Source organism: Chelonia mydas, chromosome 8, assembly GCF_015237465.2.
Source record: "Chelonia mydas isolate rCheMyd1 chromosome 8, rCheMyd1.pri.v2, whole genome shotgun sequence".
Classification (NCBI taxonomy): domain Eukaryota; kingdom Metazoa; phylum Chordata; order Testudines; family Cheloniidae; genus Chelonia; species Chelonia mydas.
Genome location: NC_057854.1, coordinates 70,173,651 through 70,193,795, shown reverse-complemented (window position 1 = coordinate 70,193,795; position 20,145 = coordinate 70,173,651). Strand labels below are relative to the sequence as shown.

Sequence of the window (20,145 nt, the reverse complement as noted above, 5' to 3'; positions counted from 1 at the left end):
GTATTGCACATAGGGTTGCCGACTTTCCGATTGCAGAAAGCCGAACACCCTTGCCTGAGGCCCTGCCCCATCTCAGAGGCCCTGCCTCCACTCACTCAATCCCCTCTCCCTCCATCACTTGCTCTTCCCCACCCTCACTCATTTTCACTGGGCTGGGCAGAGGGTTGGGGTGCAGGAGGGCTCTGGCTGGGGGTATGGGCTCTGGGGTGGGACCAGAAATGAGGGTTACAGTGTGTGGGAGGGGGCTCTGGGCTAGGGGAGGGGGTACTGTATCTGGGTGGGGTGTGGAGGCTCCTGGATGGAGCCAGAAATGAGGGTTCAAGATGCAGGAGGGCCTCTGGGCTAGGCAATGGGGTTGGAGTGTGTATGGGGGGGTGAGGGCTCCAGCTGAGGGTGTGGGGCTGGGGATGAAGGGTTCGGAGTACAGGAGGGCTGCAGGCTCTGGGAGGGAGTTTGGGTGCTGGAGGGGGCTCAGGGTGCAGGCTCCGGGTGGCACTTACCTCAGGTGGCTCCCGGATGTGGCCGTCATTTCTCTCTGACTTCTAGGCAGAAGCGCGGCCAGTGGGATGAGTGCAGCCGGCAGTAGGGGCAGGGGCAACGTGCAGAGCCCCTGTGGCCGAACTTCTGCCTGGGAGCTGGAGGGAAATGCCGGCCGCTTCTGGGAGTTGCGCGGAGCCAGGGCAGACAGGGAGCCTGCCTTAGCCCTGCTGCGCTGTTGACCAGACTTCAAACAGCCAGATCAGCGGTGCTGACCGGAGCTGCCAGGATCCCTTTCTGACAGGGTGTTCTGGTTGAAAACCAGACGTCTGGCAACCTTAACTTCACAGCCTACATTTTGAGATCTGCTATATTCATTTATTTTACTCTGACTTTTTTTTGCTGAAGGTTCACTTACAACAAATTTTCAAATGCAAATGTTCCCTTTGTTTATGCAGAAGGGATAGGGTTTTTGTAGGAAGAGGGGAGAATGGTGGGGAAGGGGAGGGATGTTTTCTGCCTTCTCTCCTATCCATGATTAATTTGAAGTATAAATTCATGATGATACAACAGCTCTGTCAACCCTAAGTGTTCAGAAATCATGAATCAGGTCTCAGTTAATCAGAGGTTTGCTCAAAAAATTACAAGATTAAGTAAAATTGGGTGGGGAGGTTCTTTTTATTTGCATTCTAGTTTCTGAGCCTTTAAAATGCAGTTGAATCGTGTTCTAAAGCTTTTCTTTGCAACCACAATGACTAGGAACTTTTTTTTAATGGACACTCATACATGCTTGTAATTACTTGGCTCCAGGAGCTGGGGCTTGTTTTAGTCTCCTCCCACTAAAAACCCAAACAAACAAAAAACACACCAATATCGTGTTTCAGAGTAGCAGCCATGTTAGTCTGTATTCACAAAAAGAAAAGGAGTACTTGTGGCACCTTAGAGACTAACAAATTTATTTGAGCATGAGCTTTCATGAGAAGTGAGCTGTAGCTCACGAAAGCTTATGCTCAAATAAATTTGTTAGTCTCTAAGGTGCCACAAGTACTCCTTTTCTTTTTACCAATATCATGAGACTGGATTAAATCATTAGAGTTGGCAGCACTGTCGTTTGCTAAAGTTTAAGGTTCTACTGGTGGGTACAAAACTAAAGTTGGTGACTGGTAGTGTAAACCCTTAAATCCTGATGTATATGTAGTTTCAGTGCTGCCGAAACTTATTACACAGGAGGGCCACATAAATCTAAGAACAACCTTGTGTGGACCAAACAGATTCTACATATTTTAATAAGATTTAAAGTCACCTGTATTGATTTTATATTTTAAGTTCAGCTTGTTTCATATGTACAGTATTGTCTGTTTACACACCTGTGTACAGTATGGTCTGTTTACACACCTGTGTAAACTCAAATGGTGTAAACATGATTCATTAGTGTTTTATCATCGGCCGTTAGTATATTGTGGTATATATGAAATGCTCTGGTGGGCTGCCTACGGACTGCAGGCCATAGTCTATATGAAATGGCAGGGCACCCATGGCCTGTATGAAATGACAGGGTTTTCATGGCTGAAACATGTGGCTAGGTGATTGATAGCAGCTGCTATCAGGGACATGTTTCAATTATTTTCAGTTTATTCAAATACTACAACATGGGCATTCCTTAAACTCAGATTTGTCATCACTTTAAAGACACCAGCCTAAATTTAGAACACGTCCATATTAACTGGAAGGAAAATCTCACATTAAAGTCATGATTGGAACCCTTTGGAAAAAATTGTACTAGATCGATTCTTATAAGACACTTCTTATGCACAGTTGGGCACTTGCTTTTTTTCTCACAGTAGAAGTTCACTTTGTTTCATCTCTTACTAGGTTAGATCACTTTACTAAAAATTGTAATTGGTAAGTTCTGAATGACATTAACTGTTTTCCCTCAGATCTCATTTTTATTCCAAAATGGTCAATCTACACTATTATATATGTTTAGTACTCCTCTTAGGGTGTATGTCTGTTGCAGCTGGGAGGTAGACAGTCATGCATAGTGCTGCTTGAGCAAGTGTGCTAAAAATAGCCAGGTAGTTGGGGTAGCACAAATGGTGGCTCAAGCTAGCTCCCAAAGTATGTATCTAGGGAGCCTGGGTGGGTTGGTACTCAGGCTAGCTCCAGCTCCTGTGCTATCCCCACTACACTGCTGTTTTTGGCATGCTGGCTCGAGCAGCGTCAGTGTATATCTGTCTACCTAAGCTGGGAATCTCACCTTCCACCTGCAGTGCAGACATACTTTTAGATTTTTCCATCTTAATTTTGTGGTTATGATTTTCAGACATCTCGTGGTGAGTTTGACTCCAGTGAATATGAAGTTCGAAGACGATATCAAGATTTCCTTTGGTTGAAGAGCAGACTTGAGGAAGCACATCCAACACTGATTATTCCTGTAGGCTTGTTAGATTTTTGTGTTGCATTTGGTTTTTTGTTTTAAATTTATTTGTAGTGAGTTTTGGAGAAGTCTCTTTCAGGGTTCTGGGTTCTACCAACCATTAAGAAGCTAATGTAGTTTGATTAATCTTTTATGTGTATGTGCAAAATTCAGAGAAAAATAAGGGCATTTCGCTTTTTCTTAACCTATTCTCCATTCATTTCCTTTCTCTTGATTTTATATCTATTCTGATGCATTATCTATTGCTAGAATCAGATTGAAACACTGTGTATACTGTGTTAATTTTATAGTTTTTCTGTGTAGTGAATTGTACAAGAATGTGTCTACCGTCTCCTGGGTAGTAGGACTATTTGTAATATATGTAATATGCAAAGTTATACAATGTTTTATTTATTTATTTTCCCCCTCAGCCATTGCCTGAAAAATTTATAATGAAAGGAATGGTGGAACGATTTAGTGATGAATTCATTGAGACTCGAAGGAAAGCATTGCATAAATTTTTGAACCGAATTGCTGAGCATCCAACTTTGACTTTTAATGAAGACTTCAAAATATTTCTTACTGCACAAGCCTGGGTAAAAAAAAAAAAATCTCCTGATTTATAGTTATAAGAAATTATGAACTGCCTTACTAGGGGCCTGCATAGTTCAATATCTTCCTACCAACCATGGCTAGTTATAGAAGCATCATAGGAAGGTGCAAGGAATCCTGCAGTAGGCAGCTATTGAATAACTTGCCCATAGGAAAAATTTCTTTCTGATACCCATCAGAGTTTGTCTTATGCTCTGAAGCATGAGGGTTAGTATCCCTTCCAAAACTCCTATTCTCACTCTTCTAATCCTGGCTGTTCTTGCTATCCATGTAAATGCCCAAGATTATATAATGCATGTGATTTTAAATTATTTTGTTTTGATATTTCTCTTTTTGCCCTTATTCTTTAAAAATAATAGTAATAATCTGTTCATTGACAATGCAGTCAATAAACCACCATTTAATTTCCCACTGTAGCTGTGCAGAATGTATTCACTGGAAAAGAAAGCAAGAATTTTGTCTTCCAAAGAGCATAGTTCTGAACTTAACTAAATGTTTCACCAGCAGTTTATAGAAGTGGAGGGAAAGGAAACGGAGGCGGGGAGGGGAGAGGCTGCTTTCCACAGTAAGAACATAATTTTCCCCAATGGATGACTTCTCTCTGCACATGCTTCCCTCTGTTTTCTTTCCCAAAAGTCTGCATACTGGCTGACTCTGCTTTAAGACTGAAAGGGGAAGAGGTTTGTACTGTCTTAATCCTTCCCTTCCTAATCCCCTTGCATGCTCCCTCCTTCAGTAGAGCATGGCTAGCCTATGACACAGAATGGTTGTCCTTGACCATACAGCCTTCAATCAAAATATAAAAAGGAAAATTAGTAAAGGGATGGTGGGGAAAGAGAGTCTAATTGCTACATATTTAATAACTTTACAATAAGATCTAGGCAGCAAATGAAAACCTAAAGTAGTTTGTTTTATAAATGCCTGTGTAGTTTTGTTTACTTGTTTTGCTTTAATTCTAAACCATGGGTAGAAAACATTAAAATATTTACAAGGGTATGTTCTTCTTGCAGGAACTTTCATCTCACAAGAAGCAGGGTCCTGGCTTGTTTAGCAGAATGGGACAAACTGTAAGAGCTGTAGCATCCTCAGTAAGAGGAGGAGGAGTTAAAAATCGTCCTCATATATTTACAGATATAAATGACTATATGGAAACATTTAATCAGAAAATAAACTTGATAGACAGAATATCCCAAAGAATTTACAAGGAAGAAAGGGGTAAGCAGAAATAATGAACACAAGCTCGTTTTATTGACTTCAGAAAGTAATATATTGAACAAGTAAATTACTGTGAAAAGTTAGTTTGCTTTCGCTGTTCTGCACAAAATGCTGCTTTCTAGCAAGAGAAATGGAGAACAAGAAACTTTTACTTCTTTTCCTTCAACGGCTAATCCTCGGCGTATTGGCAGATCAGTGTGCAACTATGTGGGGATTAGAGATCCACATCTGGCAGCCTTCTTCATTGGTTTGAAGTTAGGGTGACTGCAGAGGTAGCATGCTTATCTCTCAAGAGAGAAGGAAAATAACTTGCTGATAACCTCACCTTTCTCTTCCTTGTTACTGAGTCATACCTGGAACTTCCTCGGACAGAATCAGCATAAATAATATATTAATAGGGACGGTAGTTTAACTATGCTGACAAGAAACTGAAAACTAAGAAAACCTAGAAGTTTGGCTGGTTTTTCACCATACTAATTAGAAGAACACTATGAATGCTTTTTTGTTGTGTACAGTTGACTGCTACTTAAAGGGAAATATAAACACTTATTTCCTAATGACAATCACAATATGAATTCCAGTTGTTTGTAGATATTCAAACCCCTACAAATTCTTATATCTGTTAACCAGAATCCCTTTCATATATAAAGTTTTTTGTATCTACAAATATAGTGTTCTGTACCTGTCAAACTGAGAAGTTCTTTGTACTTATTTTGAACCTTAGTCTGTGTGTGTAGCCAAATACTGGAGAGTATAGAACAGTGGTCAGCAACCAATGGCACCTGTGCCAAAGACGGCACGCAAGCCGATCTTTAATGGCCCCCTGCTGCCTGCCAGGTCCCAGATGCCGGCGCTGCTCAGCCCGCTGCCAAACCCAGGCCGGCAGCGGGCTGAGTGGGGCCGGTGGCCGGGACCCCAGGAGGTAGCAGTGTGCCATTAAAAATCCTACCCGCCCGAGCCTGCTCTTCTCCGCCCTGCCCCCCGCTGCCGGTCTGGGGTTCTGGCTGCTGGCCCCTTCCCAGCTGGGGTCCCGGCTGCAGGCCTAGGTGAACGGAACCCCAGGCTGGCCATGGGCTGAGCGGGCCGGTGGTGTAAGATCAGCATTTTAATTTAATTTTAAATGAAGCATCTTAAACATTTTGAAAACCTTGTTTACTTTACATACGACAATAGTTTAGTTACATAATATATAGGCTTATAGAGAGAGACCTTCTAAAAAATGTTAAAATGTATTACTGACACGCAAAACCTTAAATTTAAGTGAATAAATGAAGACTCGGCACACCACTTCTGAAAGGTTGCCGACCCCGGTATAGAATCAACAAAGAAATGTTGAGATGTTAAGGAAGGGATCCCTGATGGCTATCGAAGGATGTTTGTTACTGTAGATATGTGTTGTGATTAACAATATGGTGTAATTGATGAAGGGTGCTTAAAATCTAAATATGTTCTGTGATTAATAAGGAATATTTGCTGCAGATTTTTATGTGATTTATGAATGATCCATTGAAGTATATTTGTAACTCATTAGGAATTGGTTATTGTCACCAGGTGTTGTTAGTAATATGATTGGGTTAGAAGTTCCTTTAGCTTATTAGTCATGTAATGTGACATAGTAAATAATTAGGCAAATAAAAATATCAAAAACTGAACACAGTGGAATAAGTTGTGGGAAAGTTGCTTTTCCTTCCCCCCACAAAGGAATTTTGTTTGCCCTAAACCCGTATGTAAGTAATGAATATTGGGAAGTTAATTGGAAGTGAACAAGCTCCCAACTCTTCACCAGTTAGAAAGTTTGGTAAAGTATACTTTTCTTTCTGTATTCTGTAAAGTGTTGTTGTAAGTACTGATTGATTCTGTCTTAGCCAACACTGTTGAAGTTCTATTTATTTGACATGTCTTCTTAAATCTGAACATGTAACACTATCACATCCGTTCTTTTGGTTGATTGTACATCTTTATTCGGTGTCACATGAAAGAGAATTTTAAAAAAATATTACCTTTCTTGTTGGTCATAACATCTGTCAGATGGGTTTGTTTGAACTTCATGCTCTTGTTAGAATTTTCCTTGATTTTCAAGAAAAAAAGTTTGTTCCGAATGGAACGTACTTACTTGAATCTTTAAATTATATACTTACTTTTCTGAGCTTGAATCTGATCTGACGCTGATCCTGTGTTTTAAAAATCCCACTGATCAGTACTTTAGGGTTTTCTCTTGCATGTAAAAATACTTTGAAATGCTGCACTGTGTTCCATAATAACCAAGGCTTTGTTTCCTTTAGCTTACTCTGTCAGTCCAGATCTCTGCATGTCCTGACTAAATTGGGTGTTCCTTGCATAAAAGAAATACATATTGATCAAAGGGATTTTTTTTTGTCTTAGCAATTCATTCCACTAGGAGTAGTTGGTATATAGTGAGGAGAAGTTCCTGGGTATACACTTAAAGCACCAGCACCAAAATACTGGTGGTAAAGCCTCATAGAGTTTTATTCACTCTCAAGTGCTGCCAGATGTTGTTTACATCTAGCCTTTCCCAACAGTAACCTGCAGAACGCTTGTCATGTGCAAAGCTGATTTTGTCTCAGCAGTGAACCATTTGTCAAGCAGTGATGCTTCCTGCTAGTTGTAACCCAATCTGGGATTTTCCATTAAGTTTCCAGAGGCTTTTTAGACTAACTAAACTCAAAACAAGCATCCCTCTCTGCATACACTACTTCATGTGTCTTTTTGTTGGAAGTTTCTTCAGTATAAAGTCAACTGTGACCAAGCTGTAGAGGGCAGAAAAAGCAGAGGGACTGTGAAAACCTCAACAGTCAGAATTAAATTAGAAAGACACATTAGAGCAGTGTGGACTTGATCCAACATCGTAGCTACTTCAATTTACCTTGGCCCATAACACATGAACATTGCTAATGTGAACACACAGTATAGGGCCATATTCTGCCTCGCTCATCTTTAGTGCCTTATTGAAATTAATGAGACTACTCCAGAGTAAAGGTCTATAAAAGTGGCAGTATCTGGACCTTACTTTTTCTGAGAGAATACCGTGGCCACAATTACAAAGTTTTATTGAGCTACAGAGCTAATGATTGTTTTTTTCTGAAGAGATTTCCTGTACTTAAAAAAAGAAATACTTCCAGAGTGGTAGTAATAAAGCAGTACTCCAGAACTGGAATGAACTTAAGCGCACACACTGAACCTATTGTGCATATACAGTTATTTCAAAAAGATCATTTTTCACTGATTTTTTTTTTAGCAATATGTTGGTAATAGCTTAATGAGTACAAGTTTGAGATGCTTCCATTGACCAAAAATAACAACAACAAAAAAGAAGAGAGCTTTTTTCCTGTAACATCTTCTTTTTGAGGATCATTTGGCCAGATTTTGAAACTAGCCTCAGTTTCTGTGCTTTGCATCTGTCATTGACTTGAGTACTAATATGCACTAATCTTCTTATTAAGGGTATTATTGTGAAATGAAGGAATATGGTCCAATCCATACTCTTTGGTGTGCATCAGAAGAAGATGTAGTAGATTCATTAAAAGGTGTTGCCAGCTGCATTGACAAGTGCTGCAAAGCTACTGAGAATCGGATGGCAGGACTATCAGAAAACTTGCTGCCTGTTCTACATGAATATGTTCTCTACAGTGAAATATTAACGGTAAGACCATAAAGGTTGCTTACACCAGTGTATTGAGTGACCTTTGAAGAGAGAATCTGCTTTATATGTAATTGATTTTGCAGTCACTGCATTAACTCTTTGAGGGCTACAGTTTGTCTTTCTGCTGCTAATTGAGAACATAACAAATGAGTTAGAGTGAAAAAAGCATTTTATTTTATTTTATTTTATTTTTTTTAAAAAGCAAGAATAATTTTCCTTAGGATGGTTGCCCTCTTGCACCAAACCTCCCCTCCCCCCTTCCTGGCTCCCCTATTAATCAGGTAAGATGTGTCCAGTCTCAAAAAGATGATTTCTTTTGCTGTGGCGACTCCTCTCTAGTTTCCTCCTGCAGCTAGCTCCCCATAACAGCAACATTAATGGTTGAGGGGTTGTGTGTCCCTTTCCCTGGAAATTGTCGCACCTTAGGAAAGGTTTACGTGCTAGTGGAGAGAATAGTTGTCCTTACTGTAGAAGGGTTCAAGGAACTACAACTCATGATGCAGATTAATACAGAAGAACTGTCTTCACTCTGTCAAAATATTGATTCGTCTAGGAATGGAGGCTGATACACAAAGTAAGGCAAGGTTTTTCCCTCCTTTGAGATCTTTCTAAACCTTAAGATCCTGACTTCACTTTTCCAGAATAGCAATGAACCTCTTTAATAGATACGCATCTGCCATATGGACATGCAGATGTTATGCCAGGGCCTAGTACTGTGCATTCTGTTCCATTCAAGGCCCTTCTAAGAGTTTCTCTTACAGATTCTCCCATTGGTGGGAGACAATTAGGAAAACCTTTACTTTGTCTTGGTGAATAAGAACACATAATACACATATTAGTACTGAAATTATTAGTTTTACCTTGGAAATAGAATAGATATAATGGCGGACAAACAGAGAATTTCTAATAGTTTCTCCTGTAGTTCTATATAGGATAAAAGAGGAAGTAAAAGGGGAAAAAAAATACACAAAAGAATATTAACCCATTTCTTGTTTCAATTTTACTCTTATAACCTTATATTTTATATTTGTAATCAGACAGGACATACTTTAAGGTACCAAATGGTAAGTTTTGTTATAAGTATGTACTATAGGTGTATTACTTATAATTGACCAAAAACTGTTACTGAAAATTCTGTGTAATGTCTGTTTGAAAAGATAGTCTTTAAAAAGGTATCTTATTGAAAATGATTTATCAGTGTGTACCAGTCAGGGTGGAAGTGTATTTCCTCTTCAACATTAACGTTTTGGCAACTAGCATAATGTAAAATAAACTTCTAACTAGGACTGGTTATGCCCTATACTGTTCAACATGAACTGTACTAAATATGAATACTGTAAATCTCTAAGCATACCTAAATTAAAGAGTAGAAGTTGTTGGGACAAGGTAAAATACAAGATTATCAAAGAGAGAGTTTTTGAATTTATATTTACATACTATCTTTTTTCTGAGTCGTCTTAAAAAGACATAAGCTTCACAATAGTTCTGTGAGAGAAGTTTAATTTCAGTTTTACAGATGGGGAAACTCAGACACAGACCTTTTCACTGACTGACTTGATGTCACACAGCAAATCCACAGCAGTTTGGAATATAACTTGTCATAATTACTGGTCCTGTAGTCTGACAATATTCCCTGCCTTTTTTATGTTAGTTTTTGCCATTCTACTAAGAATCAAATCTATTGAATTAGCCTTAACTTTAAATAAAAGTGGGCTTGTTAACATTGATAGACTTAGTTGATTATCAAAATTCTTTATCTGAAAATAATCTTCCTCTTCCTTTGCCACCAAACTGTGGTACATACATAAATAGCACACTTACATTGATATTTCCTATAGTATCTGGTATATAATTTTAGTTGAGTCCTATCTCTTATGCTATTGCTTTTATTCAAATAAAATACTTCCAGTATTGGGACTTCTCTAAATCATGATTCTTGTAATGGATTAAAATAATGACTATTTCATAGACTGACTTACTGTATAATTCTTTATAATTTTATAGCTACATAGCCTGACAGATTATCGTAGCATTGGGTTTCGTAGGATTCCTAAAATTTTTCAGTTAAAAAAAAAAAAATGGAGGTAATAAAAACAAATCTACAATAGATGCTTTGAAGTTATCTAAGTAAAACCTTTTAAATCTGAATTCTATTGAAGGCATAATCTCTAAAGTGTTAAGTACTCTTGATGGCAAGATGTCTTTGTAAACAGATTATTACAATTAAATACAATCTATTTCATCCTAATGTTTTAAAGGGTGTCTTGAAAAGAAGAGACCAAATTCAGGCAGAGCTTGATTCCAAAGTTGATGCTTTATCCAATAAAAAGGCAGAAAAGGATCTGGTAAGTATGTAAATCTTCCTGAATGTTAAATTATATCACTAAGGACCCTATTCTGACTAAAAATTAGGAGTTCCCCTGACAAAAATAAGCCCTGAAAAGCCATGGTTTGGGGCTGCACACTTCCTGACCGATTCTAAAAAAGTTTGTTCATGCACTGCACAGGAAATAAGAATTGATACAGCTGCAGAAGTGCCCTAGAAGAGGTAGTTAGGATGGTCAAACCTGTCCTTGTTTATGCATTTTTTTTTTTTTTAAAGTGTGCATTGTTTGTTTTTGTTTTGGAGGGATCGTGCCCTTCTGGTGAAGCTAATTGAGCTCTTGTCACCAGAACTGGTGGGGCGTCTCCATGCTGTTGCTTCTCCCTAACAAGGAGCCAGAGTTTGACATTTGGCAATAAAGCTGTAAGTTAGTGACTTTATCATTGTAAGACTGCCATTTATTCCTTTAGACTTTCACATTTTAGTGTCCATCTGTTTACCTTGTGAGCCTGGCCAAGTGTCACCCAGCAGCTTCTAGCTACCTTTGTTTGCAGCAGCATCAGTGTTACAATAGTTCGTGTTTATCACTTTTAAGGAATGACCTTAAAAATGTACTTTTGGTCTTATTTCCTTGATAGGTTTTCATTTTTGTTTTAGACAACATTTGTGGGCATTTCAAAAGCACTTGACATCAGCCTAACTGCTCCCATTGAAATAATTGGTAAGAGTCCCTGTTGACTTCAGTGGGAGCAGAGTTAGGCCAATACTGAGTGCTTTTGAAAAGCCCATCCTATGACTTTAATGGAAAATGTCTGTCTTAAATAGTTTCTAACAAAATGACTGTAAGATCTCCTCCTTTGACACTGGATAAGATTGTGAAAGCTTGATCAGCTTTCTTATGTTTGCAGTTGGTAATAAATTTGAGGGTGTAATTGATGTTACTTGGAAATCTTAAGTACCTGATTTGGGGAGACAGTCAAATACCTAGGTGTGTAAATAACAGCTTGTGCAAAATTGTAGGTGCAAACCAGAGGCCTGTTCAAGGCCTAGACTGAAAACCAGGCCCACTGTGTCATATACTAAACTGATGCAGTGCCATTTTGCATATTGCAAACAAGAACAATCCTATAATGTAAAAATCAGCTGATAGTTTTATGCTTTGAGAGAGAATTGTGATTGAAAACTTAATTACTTTCAATTCAAGAATCATTTACCAACCCAGACAGCTATTTAATTGTAGTGCAAAAAGTACAAGTTAGTCTAGAAATTTTATTTTCAAGCCACTCTTGTATTCTGCATAAAATCCTAATATTTGGTTTCAAAACAGTCAGTCAGATGACATGAGCATTTCTTCTATGAGTATCAAGACTGAATGATTGGGTTGCTCCTCCTGCAGGGTAGTGACAGTGGGTAGTAGATAGCTGTCAAACAAGGGAAAGAACAGTGTCCAAGCTCCTGCTACTGTTTTGCCACTTCTCAGGCTTGTTCTTTAATATAAATAACTTAATTTTGGTTCCAGCAATGAACTTCAGGTTTTATATTTTTAATCTAATTTCTGGTGTACTTTGAGATCTTGCTCCTTTTGCTGCACTGCCTCAGAATATGTGAGCAGCTGCATTGCAGGGCAGACAAGATGGCTGACCCAGATTTAGCTTATTTCTTCACTGAGGACACGTCTAGCAATCTGTCTCCATGGGTTTTCTAAATGGTTCTTGTTATGGCTCTGTTTGTTTTGGTAGTTGCTTTTCTAGTAGACTCTGCAGCTACGGAGACCTTGCTTAGGCTATGTGCAGTCAAGAAGATGGGGGAGTAAGTGTTAAATTGCTTATTGACTGACAGCTCTGTGCCGCCTTCCTCTACATAACCCAGGTTTTTAGAATTGCCAGGAAATTAGCAGGCAAGCCAAACTATTTTTAATGTCCAAATGATCAACCAGTGATCCTGATAGAAATTACTGTTGTGTAAAGGATATAAGTATTGCTAATTTATATGAGCAAATAGTAGGTAGAAAAGGTTGAAGGATTGCAATAAAAGGGTAGCACAGTTTGTTCTTTGCAGTGAAGGGTGACTAGCAAAAACAAGCTAGTGCAGAAGGGGGATGTACTGGAGCTTATTATGTCTTACTGAAAGGAAGAATGATGTGATAAACAGAAGCCTATCTGAAGTACTTATATGGTGCCCTTTCCAATTTGATATATGGGGAACCAAGGCACAGTGAGACTAAGTGACTCGTTGGAGCCCGGGACTTGGGCTGAAGCCCGAGCCCCACTGCCCAAGGCTGAAGCCAAAGCCCAAGCAACATAGCTTCAGAGGGCCTCCTGTGGTGTGGGGCCTGGACAATTATCCTGCTAGCCAGCTCTGCCTGGGTCCCCAACAGGAGGCCCCGACTCCTGAGCAATCTCACTGTTCCCAGCAGGAGTTCAGCTAACTCACAGGGTCACTTTTGAGTTCAGTTCCCTCTAGCGTAGTCCCTGGTGGTGCTCCCTAGCCTCTTGCCTATATGAGGCTTCCAGTGTCTGTTTGCCCTTGCCCCCCCCCCCCCCCCCCCCCAAAAAAAAAAAAAAGACAGGAGGAAAAGGGGAAGCTAGCTACAATCCCAGGCAGGGCTCCCCTTGCTACTGGATCACATTAGCAGTCCCTAGCGGCCTCTCCGGCACCTGGGCAAACTTCCTCTTCCATCTTTTTAAGCTCCCCTTCTCCAAGTGGAGCTTGTTCTGCGAGTGCACCTAAGTGGAGCATCAGCAGACGCAGCACTGGGAAGACTTGGGAGCTGCCAGAGCACCTGAAGCAGGTGGAGGAAGAGAGCTGAACTGGGTTCCTTACCTAGGACCCATATCAGACATGTACTAGTTGGGCTACATGGCTAAGTGCAGTAGCTGGCAGCAGGACAAGGCTGTTATTCCAAACTGGAGGGCTGGATGCTGAATGTGGGGATGGTTGCTGGAAAAGAAAAAGCCTACCTCTGGTACGGTGTGTCTCACCCACCCCTCACCTCAGAGTTGAGGGATCTGCAGCCCCATGTGCTGCAATGCAGGGGAGTTGGGCTTCTGGAGGCAGAAGCTTTGTTGGGGGGGCCAGCCCCTACCCCTTGTGGTGCCCCGAGAGGGGACATGGGCCACTGGGGACATGTGAAAGCAATTGAAAGTGAGGAGATGCCAGATTTATAGTTGCCAGTGCTACTTTAATTCTGCCCCAGTGTAAGGCTGCATTATGATACTGTTTGCTTACATGATTTTTCCTACAGGACCCATGCCTCAATCAGTGCACAGGATGGACATGCAAGGGGGCAAAATTAAGGTTGCGCTGGAAACTGTAATTCTGGCATTTCCTAACCTTTTGAGTGCTTGACTTTGCAACCTAAATAATGTTTTCATGTATTTTTTTTGCATGAAATACTGTACAGTATAAACAGTATATAAAAAATAATACTAAAAAGTTACAACATTTGTGTCTACACAGCAAAGATTTGACACAAGTCGTTTCTGTTAGAGGTCTCATAATATGTTTAATGTAAAGACGAACTGGGAGAAGTCTCATGTTCAAACTATTCTGACATTTGAAATGTGTATTTTTTGTATTCCCCATTTGATTTCTTGTCAGTGAACTAAACATAATGAAATATTGCTATCTGGTGTCGTTTGATACCTACGATATCCATATTCTGGAATGAGGTACATATGTTTTTTATTATGTAGTTTGTAACTGAACTGTAGTCTCTCTGGAGGCTTTTGAGACAACACATATATTTGGTTTTCATGAAGAATTTATTTTACTTGTATCTTTTCCTGTCCTCCTTTTGCTGCCACTGTGTCTATTCATCTGTCTTTGATCTGCTCTGTACTTCCTTTTTCTTGTCTTCTCTCCTTAGTATACATAGCAAATTTGTATGCCATTAAAAATATAGATGAATGTAAACAAAAAAAGATCCTAGCATGCTCAGTGACTGGAGTAGTTGCATGAACTTCAGCTTACTGCAATTGCTTGGACACAGCAAAGTCTACAATTTCTAGACTGTTACGTGATCCTTACTACATTTGAACAAACAAATCTGGATGAAAACTACTTCGAAACTGGAGGCGCTGCTGATTAAGAACCTAGTCCAAGATCATTAAAGTAAATGGAAAGACTTGCTGGTTTAGTGAACTTTGGATCAGGCCTTAAGACCTAAGTTTTAGGAAGCTGTTTATTAGAGCTGTATGGCGAAAGCTAAGTTCATTTTGTGGAAGACTTCACTATTTTGAAATTTGGTTTCATTCTGATTTGCAGCAAACCCCCCACCTTTAGAAATTATTTGTGAAAATGAATGGTGGGAAGCCCTGGGTGCCCAGACTCTAAGCAGTCCACCTAGCAGGCTGCTTCAGAGCCATGGATCTTGGAAGCCCTGTGAGCCTGGGCTGCCGAAATGGGAACTTGGGAGCCAGGGCTTCCAGGTTCTTGGTTCCCTGTTAGTCTGAGGAGGTGGGAGCCTGAAAGCCCAGGCTGCTGAGGAGCTGGGCAGGTGATCTAACCGAAACCTGCCTGAGGGCATGTATTCACTGGCAACATTAAAACGCTGCTGCTCAGTGCTTTAACATGGCTCGTGTAGTCACGGCACAGCGCTGGCGCGCGCGCACACACACACACACACCCTGCCCCAGCCCACCTCTGCTTCGACTCCACCTCCTCCCCTGAGCACGCGGCCAGGTCCTGCTTCTCCTGGCTCCCTGCCAGTGCTTGTGCGCAAAACAGCTTTGCGAAGGGGGGGGGAACGTGGCAAGCTCAGGAGAGGGGGGTGGGGATTTGGGGAAGGAGACCAATAGGGGTGGGGGGGCGGGGAAGGGGTGGAGTTGGGGCGGGCAGAGGACGCGAACTGGCACTGGGGGAAGCAGCCTCTGGCTGCTATTATAAATTTGCCACCCCTGCAAATTTGTTGGCCTAGGGGTTCATACGCTGCTGTCTGGTACTTATGTATTTAAAGCTATTCACATATATGAATTGTGCCTTTGAAGTCAATGCACATCTTGAAATCAGTGAGACTACTGAAGTCCTGAATTGGGGCCTAAATACATATAACCTTCTTGCACAGAAATATTGTCTGCCTCTCCTTTAAGTTGTATGAAATTTCAATTCCTTCCCGAGTTGCTCTGTGCTATAGTGGAATTGCCAGTAGGAAGTATAGAGAAAAATAGTATGCAAAAGGGAAGAGTGAGGAAAGAGCCATATTCAAAAGAGGAAAAAATAAAGGAAAACTGCACCTTTTTTCCCTCAACCCTGTTGTAGGAGCTTATATAATTAGCTGTTATGCAAATAAATTCCCTGATGGAATTTTTTAAAAAAAAATAATTAAAATTGTATGTCTGAACAAATGCATTGATTTTCAGCCAAATGGATGCCATTTGTGATGTTAGCAATGTGCATGCCCATTCAGAGGATCACAAGCCAGTTGCTAACTTGCTCTAACAGTCAGGAGAAACCGATGATGATTAAAATTTGATGGACAACTGTGCAAAATCCTAAAATAGAATATTTAAAATGTAAAGTTTAAATGCCACTTTTTTTTTAACACTGATGAGTAACTAAAGCTGGTTAGAAACTGGTTTCTCACTTCACCCTGGTCTACACTATGGGGTTAGGTCAAATTTAGCCGCTTTAATTTAGGTCGATTTAAAAATGACTGTATCCACACAACCAACCCCGTTCCGTCGACCTAAAGGGCTCTTAATCTATTTCTATACTCCTCCCCGACGAGGGGAGTAGCGCTAAAATCGACCTTGCTGGGTCGAATTTGGGGTAGTGCGGACACAAATTGATGGTATTGACCGCTCTGGACAGCACTTTGAACTCTGATGCACTAGCCAGGTACACAGGAAAAGCCGTGGGAACTTTTTGAATTTCATTTCCTGTTTGGTCAGCTTGGTGAACTGGGCAGCACAGGTGACCATGCAGCCCCCCGGAATCGTAGAGCGTAGGATGTTTCTACGCTCCCCCTATCATCTCCATCCCTGAGGTTATCGCAGATTAGAAGGCAAAAAAAAATGCACTCGCAATGACCTGTTTTCCGAGCTCATGCAGTCCTCCTGCACTGATAGGGCACAGCTTAATGCATGGAGGCATTCAGTGGCAGAGGCCAGGAAAGAACTAAGTGAGCAAAGAGCGGAGGCAGGACGCGATGCTGAGACTGATGGGGGAGCAAACGGACATGATGAAGCATCTGTTGGAGCTGCAGGAAAGCCAACAAGAGCTGCATCTACTGTATAACTGCCTGCCCTCCTCCCCATGTTCCATAGCCTCCTTACCCAGGTGCCCAAGAACGCAGGGAGGGAGGCTCCGGGCACCCAGCCACTCCACTCCAGAGGATGGCCCAAGCAACAGAAGGCTGTCATTCAAACAGTTTGATTTTTAGTGTGGCCACAATAAGCAATGTGGCCTTGTCCTTCCCTCCTCCCCCACCCGGGCTACCTTGTCAGTTATCTCATTTTCTTTTTAATTAATAAAGAAAGAATGCATGGTTTCAAAACAATTACTTTATTTCGAAGGGGGGGCGGATGATTGGCTTACAGGGAATTAAAATGAACAAAGGGGGTGGGTTTGCATCAAGGAGAAACACACACCAGCTGTCACACTGAAGCCTGGTCAGTCATGAAACTGGTTTTCAAAGTCTCTCTGATGCACAGCGTGCCTTGCTGTGCTCTTCTGATCACCCTGGTGTCTGGCTGCTCAAAACTGGACGCCAGGCCATTTGCCTCAACCTCCCACCCTGCCATAAATGTCTCCCCTTTACTCTCACAGATATTATGGAGCACAGAGCAAGCAGCAATAATAGTGGGAACGTTGGTTGTGCTGAGGTCTGACCAACAGCGCCAGCGAGCTTTTAAACGTCCAAAGGCACATTCTACCACCATTCTGCACTTGCTCAGCCTATAGTTGAACTGCTCCTTACTACTATCCAGGCTTCATGAGCCATGGGAGCAAGGGGTAAGCTGGGGTAGGCGCGACTGCATGGTGCTGCCCCCTGGGAGAGCAGCCTGGAGGTTGCTAGGAGCCGGGCAGGGAAGACGTTCCCAGAACCCCCGGCCAAGCTACATGTCCGATGAGGACGTCTACCAGTCCTCCTGCACTGTCTGCTGCAGAGTTGCAGGAGAGCAGAGTTGCAGCGGAAGCAGTGGAGCCGTACACCATGGATGAGGACGGCTAGCAGTCCTACTGCACCGTCTGCTGCGAAGGCACCCAGGAGCTGCTGCTGTGCAGCAATGCCAGCTGCTGCAGGTGCTTCTGTGTCGAATGCTTGGAGGTCCTGGTAGAGCAAGGTACCTCGGCCAAGGCAAAAGAGCAAGAGCCCTGGAGCTGTTACATGTGTCAACCACAGAAGTGCTATGGGGTGTTACAGTGCCGACAGGACTGGAATGTACGGCTGCAAGACTTCTTCACCAGCGACAAAGGACAGGAATATGATGCACCTAAAATCTAAAAAGGCCCCGCACATTTCCCAGAGTCACTACCCTTGATAACATAACATCAGTGATTGCATTGGCTACTTGGATCACAGTAGACTTGCCCACAACAGCAGCAGTTACAGTGAGCTGAGCAGGCTCCATGCTTGCCGTGGTATGGCGTCTGCATGGGTAACCCAGGAAAAAAGGCGCGAAACAATTGTCTGCTGTTGCTTTCATGGAGGGAGGGGTGACTGATGACATGTACCCAAAACCACCCATGACAATGTTTTTGCCCCATCAGGCATTGGGAGCTTAACCCAGAATTCCAATGGGTGGCAGAGACTGCGAGAACTGTGGGATAGCTACCCACAGTGCACCACTCTGTAAGTCAATGCTAGCCACGGTAGTGAGGATGCACTCCGCTGACTTAATGCGCTTAGTGTGGACATATGCAATCAATTGTAAAATCGAATTCTAAAAATCGACTTCTATAAAATCGACCTAATTTCATAGTGTAGACATACCTGTCAGCTTCATGATTGTCATATTACTCAGAATTATGCTCAAATGCTTATTGTATTTTCTGTGTTTAAGAACAACTCCCTGTATAGCCATACATAAATTCATGCTGCTTTGGCTAACCATGCATGCAGTTTTTTCTTTCAAGATTGCATTTTTCTTAAAGCCTGATTAAGTATTCTAACATACTAAAATGGTACTTGTAGCCCAACAAACTCAATTTTGTTGAATTTGTGAGCATTAGAGCTATTTATAAATAAAAAGGAAAGATTTTTCTGTATCACAATATTGATTATATTGGGGTAATTTTTTGTAGTTAAAATGTTGCATCATAGCGGTGATCATTTCTATTCTGCTTAAAATAAATTTTTCAAGATAATCCTGTGTACAGCCTGTTGTTTTCCTCTATTTCTGTTTCCTAATTTTAATTCGGATAAATGCCTCGAGCAGTGTGATAATCAGCGTTCAGGCCTCTGATTCTTTCTTTGAATCCTCTTATTTCTCACACATTTTAGAAGATCGTGTTGCTGAGCTCTTATTTCTGCTTTGCAGTTTCATTATAGCTTTAGCACAGATGTCCTTCAGATCTAATCTGATCTTGAAATTCCATGTTATCTAATTGAGTGGCAATTGTATTTTCAAGAACTTTTCTTAATTAGAACTTAAACGCCTTTTTCTTGTCTTGAAGGTAGTCTTGGCTACAAAAATTGGTGCACTGTTGTTTTGTTGACCCTAGAGTCAAACGTAAAATAATAGCAGCAACATGCCATTAGCAGAGGTAGTATTAGAACATTATTGTTGAATTTCTATGTACAAATCAAAATATTCAATATTATGATTCTTGAAACAGTCATAAATAGGTTCTTTTCCTCGGCTAAGATTATGTGTAATAACTTACAATATGGCTTATGCTATTTAAATTTAGGACATATACAGTAGAACCTCAGAGTTATGAACTGACCACACACCTCATCTGGAACCGGAAATACACAATTAGGCAGTAGCAGAGGACCCCCCCGCCCTCCCCCCCCAAAAGAGCAAGTACAGTATTGTGTTAAACGTAAACTACTAAAAAAATAAAGGGAAAGCAGCATTTTTCTTCTGCGTAGTAAAGTTTCAAAGCTGTATTAAGTCAATGTTCAGCTGCAAACTTTTGAACAACAACCATAAAGTTTTTTGTTCAGTTACGAACAGTTCAGAGTTACAAACAACCATCATTCCTGAGCTGTTCGTAACTCTGAGGTTCTACTGTAATATACATGCAACTTTACCAAGTTATGACCTACTGTGAGAACCACAACTTTGTATTTTCTGATAAGGTGTATATATGTTCTGTGCCCAACCATTCTGTAATAAATAAGCATAGTAGTAAAACGAACAAGATGTGTGCTAACCTTCACTACTCCACCAGTTTTGCTTTTAGTCGCATCCCTTGGGTCAGGGACCTAATCTTATTTATCTGTTGAGCACCTACCATGTTTCAGGGTCTGTATAAATGTGTTTTCCACTA

At 41.1% G+C, this 20,145-nt stretch overlaps 1 protein-coding gene across 2 annotated transcripts in view; it reads left to right on the top strand.

Moving 5' to 3' along the window:
- The window catches only part of SNX7 (sorting nexin 7), a 57,588-nt gene that overhangs the window by 15,992 nt on the left and 21,451 nt on the right, over positions 1–20,145 (top strand). The window contains exons 3-8 of one of the 2 annotated variants that reach the window (XM_043520886.1): positions 2,801–2,911; positions 3,325–3,489; positions 4,516–4,720; positions 8,182–8,381; positions 10,640–10,726; positions 11,011–12,027. In XM_043520886.1, coding sequence (XP_043376821.1) covers positions 2,801–2,911; positions 3,325–3,489; positions 4,516–4,720; positions 8,182–8,381; positions 10,640–10,726; positions 11,011–11,040 — 798 coding nt within the window. In that variant the 3' untranslated portion in view covers positions 11,041–12,027. Of the gene's footprint in view, positions 1–2,800; positions 2,912–3,324; positions 3,490–4,515; positions 4,721–8,181; positions 8,382–10,639; positions 10,727–11,010; positions 12,028–20,145 lie in introns of those variants that run through there. The other variant, XM_037907216.2, reaches the window with a different exon arrangement.